This window comes from Neoarius graeffei, chromosome 20 (genome assembly GCF_027579695.1).
Source record: "Neoarius graeffei isolate fNeoGra1 chromosome 20, fNeoGra1.pri, whole genome shotgun sequence".
NCBI classification, from domain to species: domain Eukaryota; kingdom Metazoa; phylum Chordata; class Actinopteri; order Siluriformes; family Ariidae; genus Neoarius; species Neoarius graeffei.
Genome location: NC_083588.1, coordinates 31,889,135 through 31,902,587, shown reverse-complemented (window position 1 = coordinate 31,902,587; position 13,453 = coordinate 31,889,135). Strand labels below are relative to the sequence as shown.

The 13,453-nt window shown below is 38.7% G+C and overlaps 1 protein-coding gene across 2 annotated transcripts in view; it reads right to left on the bottom strand.

The window, feature by feature from the left end:
• ppp1r27a (protein phosphatase 1, regulatory subunit 27a) overlaps positions 1-12,762 on the bottom strand; it is a 76,415-nt gene extending 63,653 nt beyond the window's left edge. For both annotated transcript variants that reach the window (XM_060901489.1, XM_060901487.1), the window contains exon 1: positions 5,826-12,762. In XM_060901489.1, the coding sequence (XP_060757472.1) occupies positions 5,826-6,086 (261 nt within the window). In that variant the 5' untranslated portion in view covers positions 6,087-12,762. The remainder of the gene's footprint in view (positions 1-5,825) is intronic.
• Between the last annotated feature and the right edge of the window lie 691 nt (positions 12,763-13,453).

The window sequence follows — 13,453 nt, the reverse complement described above, 5'->3', positions numbered from 1 at the left end:
CACAAACACATTAATTAACATCAGGTCCAGTGATTCTGCCACTTACCTTCCCTGACTCCGCCCTCTGGTCACAGACCAATGCTTGACCACACCCCCGCTGCCACACTTAGGTACCTAGCTTTCCTTGATCTTGAAAAAGCTTTTGATTGAGTTCCCTGCTATAAATTGTGGGAGGCCATCAGTCAAGCAGAATACCAGATTCCCCCCAAATTAAGAAGAGTCATACAAAGTTTGTAAATCATGAACAGGACTGCTGTGCAGCCTCTTGGTTCTTGCATGTTGTGGTTCAATGTTAAGACTGGTGTGAGACAAGGGTCAATAGTATCACCTCTTCTGTTCATCATATTGATGGATCAAGTTATCAAAACTGTCAATAAGAGGGAAAGACAAAGGGATCATGAAATGAAAGACAAACTTGCTTATGCTGATGACGTAGCAGTTATCAAGTCTGACCCACTGACCTTGACCAACTCTGTCCTAGTGTGGAACATGGTGCTAAAGGAACATGAATTAAAATTAAACCTAGGAAAGACAGGTGATGCCAGTATCAAGGCACCCTGAGGAGGTGGAAGTTAATGGAGTCATCCTGAAGCAAGTCAATCAGTTTAAATACTTGGGGAATATTTTTGACAGCAAGGCGACACACAAAAATGCTGTTTTGGTGCAAATCAAGGAACATAGCAAAAATGTGAACTTGCTCTTCCCCCTTCTAAAAGACAAACACATACCATGAAAAGTGAAAATATGCATATATAAGATCATTCTATGACCAATACTGTGTTACGGCTGTGAAGCATGGACCCTGACTTCAAAGACCAAGAGGAGGGTGTATGCGGTGGAGATGGAGTTTTTAGAATGACCAAGGGTGTAACCAAACTCGACAAAATCAGGAATGGAAAAAAGGAGACAAGAACTGGGTGTGGAGAGTGTCCTCACTTTTGTGGAGTATGCCCAACTTAGGTGGTTTGGTCATATGATGAGAATGGAGGACCAATGAATACCAAAGAAATGGCTCATCTGGAAACCTACGACTAAAAGACCAGTAGGATGGCCAAGAAAGAGATGGATCCAAAACATTACTGAGTCGCTCACAGCAAGACTGATATCTTTGGCCTCTGTACTGGAAGCTGAATTATTTAAAGCTCGGGATAAATGGAAAAAGCTTATCTGCTGACAGGCGCTAGGCCTATCAGGAGTTGGGTGAGAAGGTGAGAAGATATTTTATTTATAAAGTTGGAAGAAGCAAAAAACTTTGAAATTGTGCTGACAATTAAATTTCCAAACATTTAACAATTACACACAATATTGCATTATACTGAATGGAAACAAAGCCCTAATCACTGGGGTATAATATGTCTTAGACAGTAAATTCAAGCAAGTAACAGTATTCCTGAAAGTTAACAGTTAGCATGGAAAATATGTAATGAAGTAAGTGTGAAAAGTGTATCTTAGAAAGTGGCGTTTGTTGTCACAAATCTGAGACCTCATAATGCAGGACAGTCACACACACATACTAGCCCCATAAGGTAAAGTAGAGGGCAACATATTCCCAGAATGCATTTCACAGGGATCACTGGGCCAATTTTAGCAGCAGAGTCAATAGCAGGCCAGGAATTCTGCTTCACATCGATGAGGGCCAGGTTCGAGTTACGAGTCAGTGAGGGAGAGGGAGCAAGAGAGTGCATGCAAAAACAGTAGTAAAATAGGATGTATGTGATGTTCTACCTGCCTAAAATAAGTCCAAGCAACATATGAACGTGATAGAAAAGCTCAGTGTACATATCACTCTCCTTTAACACCAGATGGCTTAGGGGAGAAATAATAGGTTCTGCAGGGTGATTGAATATAGCCAATCTCATACAAAGATGATAGGATTTGTAACAAACCAGAGCATTTTTTTTTTTTTGCAATTTATAGAAATAACACTGCCTTATTAATTCATAACTTTTCATAAAAGTTGCCAAATATTTAGATTCTTGCATTAGTAGGACTGTTTTGTTATTATTATTATTATTATTATTATTATTATTATTATTATTATTAATAATAATAATAATAATAATAATAATAATAATGTGCAGGATGTCATGAATCTAACCAGTGAAAGGAATAATTAATTTTAAAATAAAATCTGGAAACTAGCTCTGTGTCAAAATACTGTCTTTCTAATAAAATTCCATTAGAACAGATGTAAAAATAGGAATGGGAATTAAATTAAAGTATTTAAATATGAAAAAAATAAAATGAAAAAAGAAATGAAAAAGGAACACGCATATAGCTTGTAAATATTAATTTTATATGAGTCTTGGATACCAATTACTATCTTTCAGTTGTTGTTGTTTTTTTAAATTCCCCTTAATGTAATCTTATGAATCCAAAGATTGATCATAAATTTCAAGTTCTTAAAAACACACCATGTTTATATCAAACGAATATCAAATTTAATGGGTTACAATTTTTATGTGAAAAATTGGTTTTAATGTAAAAACCCATTGTAGGGTTTTCTTTAAATTGTTTCATTGTTATTTCTCAGAAGTATTAATTACTCATACAATAAATTACTGTGATACAATATGGTTTCATGTTTAATTTTTTACTAACTAAAACCAAAAACTAGGCTCGTGTCGTGGCTCAGGTGGATAAGGCGCCATATCATAAATCCGGGGACCCAGGTTTGCTTCCTGATCCCTCCCCGTCTCTTTCCCGCTCATTTCCTGTCTCTACAGTGTCCTATCCAATAAAGGTGAAAAAAGCCCAAAAAATATCAAAGAAGAGTAGTTTATTATAGTGATTTGAAATTTGTGAAGAATGGCAAAGATTATTTGATTACTTCTTGCTAAGTTAGTATGTAGGCTACTTAAACATTAATCAAGGAACTGTGTATATATACAACCCCGATTCCAAAAAAGTTGGGACAAAGTACAAATTGTAAATAAAAACGGAATACAATAATTTACAAATCTCAAAAACTGATATTGTATTCACAATAGAACATAGACAACATATCAAATGTCGAAAGTGAGACATTTTGAAATTTCATGCCAAATATTGGCTCATTTGAAATTTCATGACAGCAACACATCTCAAAAAAGTTGGGACAGGGGCAATAAGAGGCTGGAAAAGTTAAAGGTACAAAAAAGGAACAGCTGGAGGACCAAATTGCAACTAATTAGGTCAATTGGCAATAGGTCATTAACATGACTGGGTATAAAAAGAGCATCTTGGAGTGGCAACGGCTCTCAGAAGTAAAGATGGGAAGAGGATCACCAATCCCCCTAATTCTGCGCCGACAAATAGTGAAGCAATATCAGAAAGGAGTTCGACAGTGTAAAATTGCAAAGAGTTTGAACATATCATCTACAGTGCATAATATCATCAAAAGATTCAGAGAATCTGGAAGAATCTCTGTGCGTAAGGGTCTAGGCCGGAAAACCATACTGGGTGCCCGTGATCTTCGGGCCCTTAGACGGCACTGCATCACATACAGGCATGCTACTGTATTGGAAATCACAAAATGGGCTCAGGAATATTTCCAGAGAACATTATTTGTGAACACAATTCACCGTGCCATCCGCCGTTGCCAGCTAAAACGCTATAGTTCAAAGAAGAAGCCGTATCTAAACACGATCCAGAAGCGCAGACGTCTTCTCTGGGCCAAGGCTCATTTAAAATGGACTGTGACAAAGTGGAAAACTGTTCTGTGGCCAGACGAATCAAAATTTGAAGTTCTTTATGGAAATCAGGGACGCCGTGTCATTCGGACTAAAGAGGAGAAGGATGACCCAAGTTGTTATCAGCGCTCAGTTCAGAAGCCTGCATCTCTGATGGTATGGGGTTGCATTAGTGCGTGTGGCATGGGCAGCTTACACATCTGGAAAGACACCATCAATGCTGAAAGGTATATCCAGGTTCTAGAGCAACATATGCTCCCATCCAGATGACGTCTCTTTCAGGGAAGACCTTGCATTTTCCAACATGACAATGCCAAACCACATACTGCATCAATTACAGCATCATGGCTGCATAGAAGAAGGGTCCGGGTACTGAACTGGCCAGCCTGCAGTCCAGATCTTTCACCCATAGAAAACATTTGGCACATCATAAAATGGAAGATACGACAAAAAAGACCTAAGACAGTTGAGCAACTAGAATCCTACATTAGACAAGAAAGGGTTAACATTCCTATCCCTAAACTTGAGCAACTTGTCTCCTCAGTCCCCAGACATTTACAGACTGTTGTAAAGAGAAAAGGGGATGTCTCACAGTGGTAAACATGGCCTTGTCCCAACTTTTTTGAGATGTGTTGTTGTCATGAAATTTAAAATCACCTAATTTTTCTCTTTAAATGATACATTTTCTCAGTTTAAACATTTGATATGTCATCTATGTTCTATTCTGAATAAAATATGGAATTTTGAAACTTCCACATCATTGCATTCCATTTTTATTTACAATTTGTACTTTGTCCCAACTTTTTTGGAATCGGGGTTGTATATAAATAAAGTCTCATCCTAATCATTATTTTCAGAGGTGGGTAACGCATTACGTTTATTCTGTTACATGTACTTAAGCAATTTTTTTCCAATAAACTGTACTTATAGGAGTAGTTTTAATGTATAATACTTCTTACTCTTACTTGAGTACATTTACCATTTAAAAAAAAACATACTTAGACTCTGTTACCTTAGACTACACACTTTACTTTTATTTAATTTATTAACTTATTTTTATTCACACATGCACAGCTTCTACAAGGTCGACTGCTGTGATACATGGAGTTTGAACACACAAACGGACAAACAAATAAAGAGTTAAGTTTTAAGAGATTAAACAGTGTAGTGACTTTGGTACTGGTTTTCAAAAGATTTTTGAGAAATAAAAATGGAAGGGATGTGTAACACTTGTGGGGTCTGAGGGGAAAATGAAGAGATGGGAGGCAAACTTGTGACAACTCAAAGGTGCACTTTATTTTCATTCACTTTCACTTTTCAGCGATTTTAGATTATCCAGCACAATGTAACACACACATGGCTCTGTATCGCTTAGCTCTCTCTCTCCTGCAGCTCTTGTCTCTCTGCTCTTTGTCCTGGAAGATTTATGAAAGTAACCTGTGGCAACATTGCCTTAATTCATGTTATTTGGGAAATATTCAATTTCTTCTTATTATTATTTTTTAAGTTAGGAGCGATACTTGAATTTTTTGGATTTTATATCAGCCACATGCACACCTATAGAGAATTTAGGGTAGCCACTTGAAGTAATCTGCATGTCTACAGACTGTGGGAGGAAACCAGACCACACACACATGCATGAGGAGAACATGCAAACTCCACACAGAAAGGCCCAGTTGGCCATGGGGCTCAAACCCAGAACCTTCTTGCTGTGAGGCGACAGTGCTAACACGTGCACCACTGTGCCACCCCATTATTGCGATACATTTAAATATAATACATAGATGTAATAAATAGGGGAAGCCATGGCCTAAAGGTTAGAGAAGCAGTTTTGGGACCAAAAGGTCACCGGTTTGATTCCCTGGACCAGCTGAAATGCCCTTGAGCAAGGCACCAAACCCCTTGCTGCTCTGGGTATGCTGTATGTTGCTCTGGATAAGAGTATCTGCTAAATGCCTGTTATATAAAAAAAATCATCATATAAAGTTACTCACTACTTGAGTAGTCATTTGATGAGGCTCCTCTTTACTCATACTCAAGTCATTATTTTGATGAGTTTTACGTACTTATACTTGATTTATTATTATTATTATTATTATTATTATTAAGTAACAATACTTTTACTTGAGTACAGTTTTCACTTACTCTACCCACCTCTGTCATGATCCGCCCCGGACTTCCACTCCGGAGATTTACTATCTCCCAGTTCAGCGCAATCCGGATCTGGGACGGGACTTCCATCTTGCCAGCATTCACTTCCTGGTCTGCTCTGCTGTGTATAAATAGGCCGTTCTCAGAAGGGAACTTTGCCGGAATCATACGAATTTGGCGAGAAGAAGAAGAAGAAGGCAGTTGAATGCGCGCGCGGTGGAGAGGTTCTTGCTTCAACAGTGTTTGAACGGAACTTCTTCCCATTTAAATCTTCGAGATTTCGGCTGAGTGGAGTTTTGGGGGGCTGGAGGTGTGATCCGGGATTTGCAGGAAGTGAGTGAGATGGAGGGGATTGAGGAGGCAGATGAAGGTGGTGATCTAGCGTCAAGCGACTACAATGAGAGAAATACATACTCAGGAGAATGGCAGAGGGTCAATCAAGGAAGTAAGAAAAGGAAAGAACTAGAACCCGATGAAGAGAGGAGGGAGGAAGGTAAAAGAAATGAAATAAAAGTTATCCTTAGATTCCAATCCCCGTGTACTTTAAATCCTTTAAAAGTTAGTGAGGCAGTATACAAGTTAGTAGGTGAAGTACAAACTTTAAGAGATGGCAATTTGATGATTGTGTGTAGGGATAGAGACCAGCAGCAGGGGTTAATGAAGTGTAAAACACTATTGGGGAAAGCGATAAAGCCGCAAGTGTGGGAGGAAAAGGGAAAGTGTATGGGTGTGATATCTGGAGTATCTATTGAGTTGACAGAGGAATAGATCCGAGTTAACATGAAAGGGGTTAGAGTAACCAAGGTGAAATGTTTGCCTATTACAAGAGATGGAGTTACAAGTCCTAGTTTGTCAGTTATGATAGCTCTGGACGAAGAGCGATTACCGGAAAGAGTTAAGATTGGGTATGTCAGTTATGCAGTACGAGCATACATTCCTCCACCAACAAGGTGTTTTAAATGCCAAAGGTCTGGGCATATTGCTGCAGCCTGTAGGGCTAAAGCCAGGTGTGCTAAGTGTGGGGGGGGACATGAATATGGCAAGTGTGCTGTAGGAACTAAAATAAAGTGTTGTAACTGTGGAGGGGAGCACAGCGCTGCTTATAAAGGATGTGAGGCCCATAAAAGAGCAGTACGGATTCAAAACATAAGGGTGAAGGAGAAACTTACCTATGCTGATGCAATCAAAAAGATAGATAGCAAAGTACGATCTGATGCTAAAGCAGTATCTGTGTCTCGACCTGTGTCTCAACCTCCTACTCAAAGAGTTGCACAATCTTTGAATTATAAAATTTCTGAAGACACCTTGATTGTGGAGAAGAAAAAGTTTGTTGCCTTCATAGTGGAAGTTATCAATTGCTCAGCTCAGACAGATAGCAGAACAGAGAGAATAAAGTTTATCACAAGAGCAGCAGAAAAGTACCTGGATATAGGGGAATTATCCGTTGAGTCTGTAAATGCAGTATTAGCGACCAGAGTGTCTGCAAGTCAGCAGTCATGTGGTGGTGTTTTATAATGGTATTGTCCATATTACAGTGGAATGCCAGGAGTTTAATTGCGAATGGGCAAGAATTTAAACATTTTATTGAAGAACAGCAGGTTAAACCTAATATCATTTGTATTCAAGAAACATGGTTAAAGCCATCACTTGACTTTATAATCTATGGATATGTAGCAGTACGCAAAGATAGAAGCCTAGGAACAGGTGGGGGAGTAGCCACATTTATTCAACAGGGACTTAATTACAAAGCACAAAGTATAAATAAAGAAATTGAAGCAATATCAGTGGAAGTATGGGTGGGTAGAATTAAGTTTAAAATAATTAACTTCTATAACCCTTGTCAAAAGATTAGAAGAGATTTTTTAGATAGTTTTTGTGTGGAGGGAAATTGTAGAAATATTTTATGTGGAGACTTCAATGCTTATAACACATTATGGGGAAGCATAAGAACAGATGATAATGGGAGTACTGTTGAGGAGTTTATGGATGACCACAATCTAGTCTGTTTAAATGATGGAACAGGCACTAGGTTTGATCTAGTACATGGAACAGAATCAGCACTTGACCTTACCTTACTTTCAGAACGATTAGCAGGAGTCAGTCAGTGGGAAGTTCTTAATAATAACCCATTAGGAAGTGATCATTACCCAATTTGGACCAAGATACAAGAGCAGAATGTTAATGTGGAAGACAACTGGTACCCAAGATGGAAAATGAGAGAGGCTAATTGGGGGCTATATAGCATGAAGGCAAGTGGCAAACTTATGGAGAATATGTCAAACTTAAGTGATGTTGAATTAGTAAATTCCATAATCACAAATATATTATATGAGTCAGCAGAGGAGGTTCTGGGTGAGTCTTCTGGGATAAGGGAAAAGAAAATGATGCCATGGTGGTCAGATGAATGTAAAAAAGCGGTCAAAGCCAGAAATAAAGCATTTAGAATGGTGAAATCAAATCAAATCATTCCTTCAATAATTTAATACTATATAAAAAGGCACAGTCTCAAGCTAAAAGAGTAATAAGGGAAACTAAGAGGAATTACTGGAGGAGTTTCTGTAATAATATTGGATCAGAAGTTAAGGTCTCCGAGATATGGGGAATGATCAGAAAGATGGGAGGAATAAGAAGGGATTTCTCTTTACCAGTAATTAAAGATAGTGATGGTGAAGCAGTAAATAATGATGAAAAAGCAGAGATGCTTGCTAGGGCCTTTGTTAAAGTGCATAGCTCTAAAAACTTAACAAATGAAGAGTTATTATGGAGAACAAAAATGATTGAAGATAATGGAAACTTATTAGGAAAGAAAGATATAAGTGAGGGCGCACTTGATAAGAATTTTACACTATTTGAACTGAAAAGAGCATTAGTGGGTGTTAAAAATATGTCTCCAGCATGGGCGATTGCTCTAAGACAACGAGGGAGGCTCAGCCTCCTCTAAAAATGACGAACATTGTGTAGGATGAATTGTGCTAGGCTTATGTTATAGCCGAGCTTATAACATTGCTATTTCAGATCCAGAATCATAGAAATATATGTGCTCAACCCACTGCAGTGCGAAATCATTCCGTTATAACTTTCCCCAGTTCGCCTAATGTGTGCGTGAGTTTTTCCCCCTCGTGACAGCGTGATGCAGCCCAGCCTCAGTGGATTGGGAGCTATGTGCTTGTCAATCTCAAAATGCAAGACGATTATTGGACAAATACTGCGAAAACGCCCGTCCACGGAGTCTCACGGACCCCCAGCCTCAATAGACTTCAACGGCATTTGGGAGCTATGCGCTTTTCAATCTCAAAATGCAAGATGGTTATTGGACAAATACTGTGAAAATGCCCGCCCACGGACTCCGAGCCTCACATGGGAGGGACATGGCAGTTTCCGCGAGGAGACTGGTGATTGGTGAAAGCGGCCGGATATTTTCTTTGATTGACAGCTCGTTTCAACTATAGACAGGCAGCGGTACAGTGTTGCCAGATTGGGTGGTTTCCCGCCCAATTGGGTGGTCTTAAGTGCATTTTGGCGGGTTTTGAACATATTTTGGGCTGGATAACGTCAGCAGTATCTGGCAACATCAGTTCAGTCCCATGCGAATTCACAAGTGCTGTGGTGTATTGTAAGAGATCGGCTTACATTTCGATTTCATTCATTACATACGGTTTCTACCAGCTTTTTTAGTTTGTATATATTTTCATTGTAAATAAAGTGTAAATATAGTGTTGTCAAGCTTGCTATCTTAGTTCCAGAAATTTCATTTATTTGAGTGACTGAACTTGAACTTGAGGGGGCTAGTCAGCTAGCAAGAAAGCTGCGCACGGATGCCAAGCATTACTGATTTAATTTTGGCGAAGCCATTTGCCAGTCTTCCTTTCGAGGAAAAAATTAAAATTAAAGAGCAGGGTAGACCAACGCCTCAAATTGACTTGGTGAAAAAGGTAGGGAATAATACTCGTTCCTTTTAGCTCTCCTGGTACGAGAAAGTGAATTGGCTAACAGCAAGTGACCCACATCAACAACAGTAAATAGGCTACTTTAGTAATATGTCATTGATGGACCAAAAATATAGAATCTATTTAAAATGTTTATGCTGAGTATATTATATTGGAATATATGTTTTTCTGGATATGAATTAAACACCGCTGCAATTTGGAAAACATTTTTAAACAAAAACACAGCCAAGGTCAATTTTTAAACAACATGCCACAATTTTAAAATATAAAATGTTAAAATATACCCCCCAACACCACCATCATGTATATTGGACAGTAGGCTAATGGGCCAAAAGAACCTGTTATTTCACAGTTTGTGACCCTGCCAACAATCAGCCAGATCAGAGGCAAGAGTATGGGCAAAATTGATGTTTTTTCTTTTAAAATCTGGAAATATCGTAACCGACCAGCCTCCCCTGTTTGAAAGACTGCCAGCCGCCACTGGTCTCCAGGTAAAGATAGAATTTGTTACAAAATGATTGAACAATTATCTGATGTGGCTAAAAGTGTGATTTTAAAGTTATATAATAAAATTTGTGAGCAAGGTAAGCTGCCCTCTAGCTGGAAACATTCAGTACTGGTACCTATAGCTAAACCAGTTAAGGATAAAGCAGAGGTCAAAAGCTATAGGCCTATAGCACTAACATCTAATCTTTGTAAGTTAATGGAAAGGATGATAACTAAGAGGTTAGTATACGAGATTGAAAAAAGAAGTCTTTTCTCTCCACATCAAAGTGGGTTTAGAAATGGCCGTACTACTATGGATCCAATAATCTGCCTAGAAAATGAAATTAGGAAAGCTCAAGCAAATAAGGAGTCAGTCTTGGCAACATTCTTTGATCTTGAAAAAGCATATGATATGCTCTGGAAAGAGGGTCTTTTACTTAAATTGAATAAAATGGGAATAGAAGGCAAAATGTTCAATTGGATTAGAGATTTTTTAAGGAATAGAACCATAGAGGTAAGAGTTGGAGCGAGCCATTCAAATATCTACGCTATAGAAAATGGTACCCCACAGGGTAGCATCTGCAGCCCAATTCTATTTAATATAATGATTAATGATGTTTTTAACAATATTGATTCCAGAATCAGTAGAGCACTTTATGCAGATGATGGAGCACTGTGGGTGAGAGGCCAAAATTCTGGTAGTCTAAGGAACAGAATGCAAATAGCTATAAATGAGGTTGAAAGATGGTCACATGAGTGGGGGTTTCATTTATCTGTTGAAAGGACACAAGTTATATGTTTCTCAAAAAAAAGGGTTAACCCTACAGTAGACCTCAGGTTGTATGGGCAGCCACTCAAGCAAACGGATAATTTAAGATACCTTGGTGTATGGTTCGATATCAAACTTTCTTTTAAAAATCATATTCAAAAGGTTATAGACAAATGTAAAAAGGGAATTAATATTCTGAAATGCTTAGCAGGGAATGACTGGGGGGCATCAAGCACATCCTTGAAAAGAATTTATAGTGCCCTAATCCGACCAGTATTGGATTATGGATGTATAGCATATAATTCAGCAGCCAAGACTTCCTTGTTAGAGCTAAACAAGATACAAGCCAAAGCCCTCCGTATATGCTGTGGTGCCTTCAGGACCTCTCCAGTCCCAGCACTTCAGGTGGAAGTAGGGGAGATGCCACTGGACCTCAGGCGACTGAAATTATCAGTATCATATTGGCTAAACCTACAGGGTCATGAAGATAATCACCCAACCAAACAGGTACTAAGGGAATGCTGGGAGTATGGTCGACCCGTACGCAGTTTTGGGTGGGATGGTAATCAGCAGGCAGATCAATTGGGGATCAGTGACATTCCTCTTTGCAAAACAATTACAAGGTCAATCATTCCCCCTTGGTTATTTTAGTTCCGTATTGTAAATTTGAAAACTAAGGAGATTGCAAAATCCAGAGGTTTTTACCAGAATGTACAGCAGTATTTAGAAGTAATGTATGATGACACGACACAGATATATACAGATGCTTCTAAAGACGAAACTGGTAAGACAGGAGCAGCAGTATTCATCCCCAGCTACAATATAAGTATTGGGAAAAGGACATCAGATCACTTGTCAATTTTTTCAGCAGAAATGATGGCTATTATACTGGCCCTGCAGTGGGTGGAGGAGGTGAAGCCTAGTAAAGCAGTTATTTGCTCAGATTCTATGTCTTCCTTAAATAGTATCCAGAGTGGAAAATCTACATGCTGACAAGATCTCTTAGATGAAATTAACCATCTCGTATTTAAGATAAATCAACATAAAACTTTTATTCAGTTCACATGGGTTCCAGCTCATAAGGGGGTTGAGGGTAATGAGAAAGTGGATAAAATGGCCAAAGAGGCCATCAAGGCAAATGAGGTTGAGTTAGAAGTCACATTAAGCAAGGCAGAAATTAAAGTAATAATTAAAGACAACATCAACAAAATGTGGCAGGAGAGATGGAATACAGAGGAGAAAGGAAGGCATCTATATAATTTACAAAAGGAGGTGGTGTTTAGAAGGGGTGGTGAACTGAAACGACAGGAGGAGGTTTGGTTGACGAGGCTGAGGATAGGACACACAAGTCTAAATAGTGGGTTGTATACAATAGGGAAACATCATTCTGAGGCCTGTGCATACTGTGGAGAAGTAGAAAAGGTTGAGCATGTTCTTATACACTGTACACAGTATTCCAGTGAAAGAGAGAAGATGGGGAGAACATTAAGAAAATCTGTAACTATAGATAACTTATTAAGTCAGCCATTCACACAATCAGCAGTAACAGCTCTAACACAGTATTTAAAGGACACTCAACTAGCAAATAGAATTTAGTTTTTTTTTGTTATAATCAGTCTGCAATGACTTGTTTATTTGTTTATCCTTGTGAAGGGTTTCACGGGAAGATGTGTTTATCCTCATGAATGATTTCATGGGAAGATTTGTTTATCCTCGTGGGAAGATTTGTTTATCCTCATGAATGGTTTCATGGGAAGATTTGTTTATCCTCATGAATGGTTTCATGGGAAGATTTGTTTATCCTCATGGGAACATTTGTTTATCCTCATGAATGGTTTCATGGGAAGATTTGTTTATCCTCATGGGAAGATTTGTTTATCCTCATGAATGGTTTCATGGGAAGATTTGTTTATCCTCATGGGAAGATTTGTTTATCCTCGTGAAGGGTTTCACGGGAAGATTTGTTTATCCTCATGAATGGTTTCATGGGACGATTTGTTTATCCTCGTGACTGGTCGTCACGGGAAGAATTGGTTTATCCTCGTGGAGAATACCACGGGAAGAATTAGTGCATGCACGTCTGTATGAGTTAACACAGAATTATTAATCTTGAGACTGTCCTTTCGTGTCACCAATGGGAAGGGAAATTGTGTTAAGGTACCCAGACCCCGAGAAAACCCATGGGATTGGATGAATCGCTGTGGTTTAGCATTCTACACAAATTCTAGACAATTTGGCCGAAGTTTCTCTAAGCTCCGGTGAGGTGGGACGAGGGCTGATAGGGCATGCCCGCCCTCTGAGCACCAATACACGTCAAGAAGAGCAAGGATTAACTCAAGCATACATCTCTTAATATTGCTAATATTCTACTCCATTCTATTTTACTATTTCAGCTAGAAGGCTAGAATTTTTCTGTGACCTTCTGTCTC